The sequence below is a fragment of the Sphaeroforma arctica genome (assembly GCF_001186125.1).
Source record: "Sphaeroforma arctica JP610 unplaced genomic scaffold supercont1.2326, whole genome shotgun sequence".
Lineage (NCBI taxonomy): Eukaryota > Ichthyosporea > Ichthyophonida > Sphaeroforma > Sphaeroforma arctica.
Window position 1 is genome coordinate 4,530 of NW_014038232.1, and position 2,845 is coordinate 7,374.

Here is a 2,845-nt window from a genome sequence, read left to right on the forward strand (position 1 = left end):
GTAGTAGTAGTAGTAGTAGTATAGTATATATATATATATATATATATATATATATATATATATATATATATATATATATATATATATATATATATATATATATATATATATATTTATATATATATATATCCGATAGGGATGTGCTGCTACAGGAGGTGTTCTGTCGCGAAGCAGAGTCGACGGGGTTGAGGCATATGATTTGTATCCGCTGGATGTGATACAAGGCAAGACATCACCGGATGGCTTTCACACAGCTTGTGCGATCGGCCTCAGGGCTCCCGGGTGGACTATTTGATGCTAGTTACCTTTAACTGTAGTACAAGCAGAAGGAGACACTCCAACAACAACAACAAAGAACACTGCTATGTTAATAATGTTGAGTGCTGGTTCCGTCTGGGATAGAGAGAGGCGTGGATGGGGACTTGATACATAGGGCTTTGTGTGAGCGAAAGAAGTACAGGCATCAGCAGACAAAAGATCTGTAGCCGCTCTATTTATATGTTTATATGTGCACTGTGGTTTACTTACTATACTACTACATGCACTATACTCCTAAATGTACTATACTACTACATGTACTATACTACTACATGTACTGTGTTTACTGTGCTACTACATGTACATCGAAATAATTGGAGTCTGAAGGACCACGAGCGACGTACGCCATAGAACTAATAAGGGAAACTTTTATAAACAATCGAAATGAGACTAGGTTTTTCACGAAAGATGGTTTGTTTTGATCATATCCCACGTAGAAAACTTTGGGTTTTAGGGGCTTTTATGGTTTACATTTTAGGGGTTTACTTTAGGGTTTACATTTTAGAACTTTAGGCTTTAGGGTTTTTGAGTTTAGGGTTTAAAAGCCCCCGCACTGAGACTTTGACTTAGTTCGTTTTAGGCATTAGCTCAACTATGGGGGAACCTCACCACTGCCATTCATCACTCGTTCGATCTGTGTGTGCAAATCCAGCATGCGCTTGTACTTCACAAACATGCTCTCGTATATGTCCCGAACTTCGGGGTTGGGTAAGAACGTGCAGCTCTGCCTTTGGGCCGCGACCTGACCCAGAAATTCGGGCCATGGGGTGGGCAACTCCCTGCTCAAAGTGGCAGAGGTTGTGTGTGACTGTGGAAGCAAAGGGGCGATGTGCTTTAGTACAGAACTGGTAGGATTTATATCCTATGTTAATAAGGTACCTATTTATAGAGCATATATTTATAGAGTATCTATTTATAGTGTCTATTTATATAGGAAATCCTCGGTATGCACTATAGATATATGTGCTCGGGGGGTCTTTCACCTGTGTGTAATATAGTATCCCGCACACAGCCTTCACCCCCCCCCCACTTCCCCAACGATTTCCGTATTCAACATAACTTACACTTGCACGTGTTGTGAAGAAGCATTTCATGTGAGCGAACTACCACACCAGCAACGCCATACAGCTCCGACATCAGGGCCTAAACCACCTAGAATAGGGTCTAAATATGCGCAATGCCTATTGAGTAGAATGTCTGTGAGTGCAAGGCTGGTACAACATACGTAGGGAATGAGGACACTTGCAGTCGATACACACAAACACACACCTACGTACAATATAAACTTACTACGGCTATGCTATGACAATAGGGCCTAAACCCACTAAAAGTGGGCCTAGATATACGCAATGCCTGTTGACTAGAATGGATGTACGAATACACTATGGATGCGCAAGAAAAGCGTGTCGGTGCTATCAAACGGTTATATGTGTGGACAAACCGCCCACCCGTTAGGGTAACACCTCGAACCAAGGAGTGCCAAACAGTGCTGAACGTTTTACCACTCTCGTCTTCATACTACATATTCTTTCTTCCACAAGAACTCATAGTATATCCTCGATGTGCCGTTAATGGAGGCTATGCACACCTGACGGCCGACAAACCACTACATGCCAGATACGCATACCTACCAGATACGCATACCTACCAGATACGCATACCTACCAGATACGCATACCTACCAGATACGCATACCTACCAGATACGCATACCTACCATATACTTATACCTACCAAATACTTTTTCTACCATGTTTATACCTACCGAAAACCTATACCTACCACATTCTTATACCTACCGGAAACCTATACCTACCACATACTTATACCTACTAATTACTTTTTCTACTATATGCTTGTACCTACGGAAAATCAATACCTACCACATACTTATACCTACCAGTTACTTATACCTACCACATACTTTTACTTACCGGTTACTTATACCTTCAACTACCAGTTACTTATATATATACCTACCACAAACTTATACATACTAAATACTTCGCGAGCACGGCCGAGCCCCAGGCGCACCCCTCCACGGCCGTTGCCGGTACAGTCACTGCCACGCCAAAGACATCCGAGACAATCTGGCCCGATTCTGGGGTACGGGTCAGCCCTCCTGTTAGGACAATGGAGTCCGTTCTAAAGCCCTGGGCAGCCATAGTATCACAGCTCATTCGCAGGTTATAAATAGACGAGAGTAGCGCGGCTCTGAGAGCATTTCCGGGAGTATTGTTGGCGATGGATAGGCCTACGAGAGCGGCAGTACCACCACGCACTATGTCAAGGCCTGCAGTGTGGATGCAATACGGTGTGAGTGATGTTTGGGATATAAAGTGGTTGTGTCGTATATTTGGAATAGAGTAAGACAGTTTTTACCTACCAATCAGAATCGTATCCACTGACTGAAAGTACGGGAAAAAACATAAACGATGGATGCCAATCGTATCGAGGGCTGCCAATATATATATATATATATGTGTGTGTGTGTGTGTGTGTGTGTGTGTGTGTGTGTGTATGTGTGT

The 2,845-nt window shown here is 42.8% G+C and overlaps 1 protein-coding gene across 1 annotated transcript; it reads right to left on the bottom strand.

Moving 5' to 3' along the window:
* Nucleotides 1–771: 771 nt before the first annotated feature.
* On the bottom strand, nucleotides 772–2,482 carry SARC_12472 (hypothetical protein; the record flags this gene model as incomplete). The annotated part of the gene is made up of 2 exons (XM_014293421.1): nucleotides 772–1,126; nucleotides 2,315–2,482. The coding sequence occupies 2 exons, from the start codon at nucleotides 2,480–2,482 to the stop codon at nucleotides 911–913; spliced, it is 384 nt and encodes a 127-aa protein (XP_014148896.1). The 3' UTR covers nucleotides 772–910.
* Between the last annotated feature and the right edge of the window lie 363 nt (nucleotides 2,483–2,845).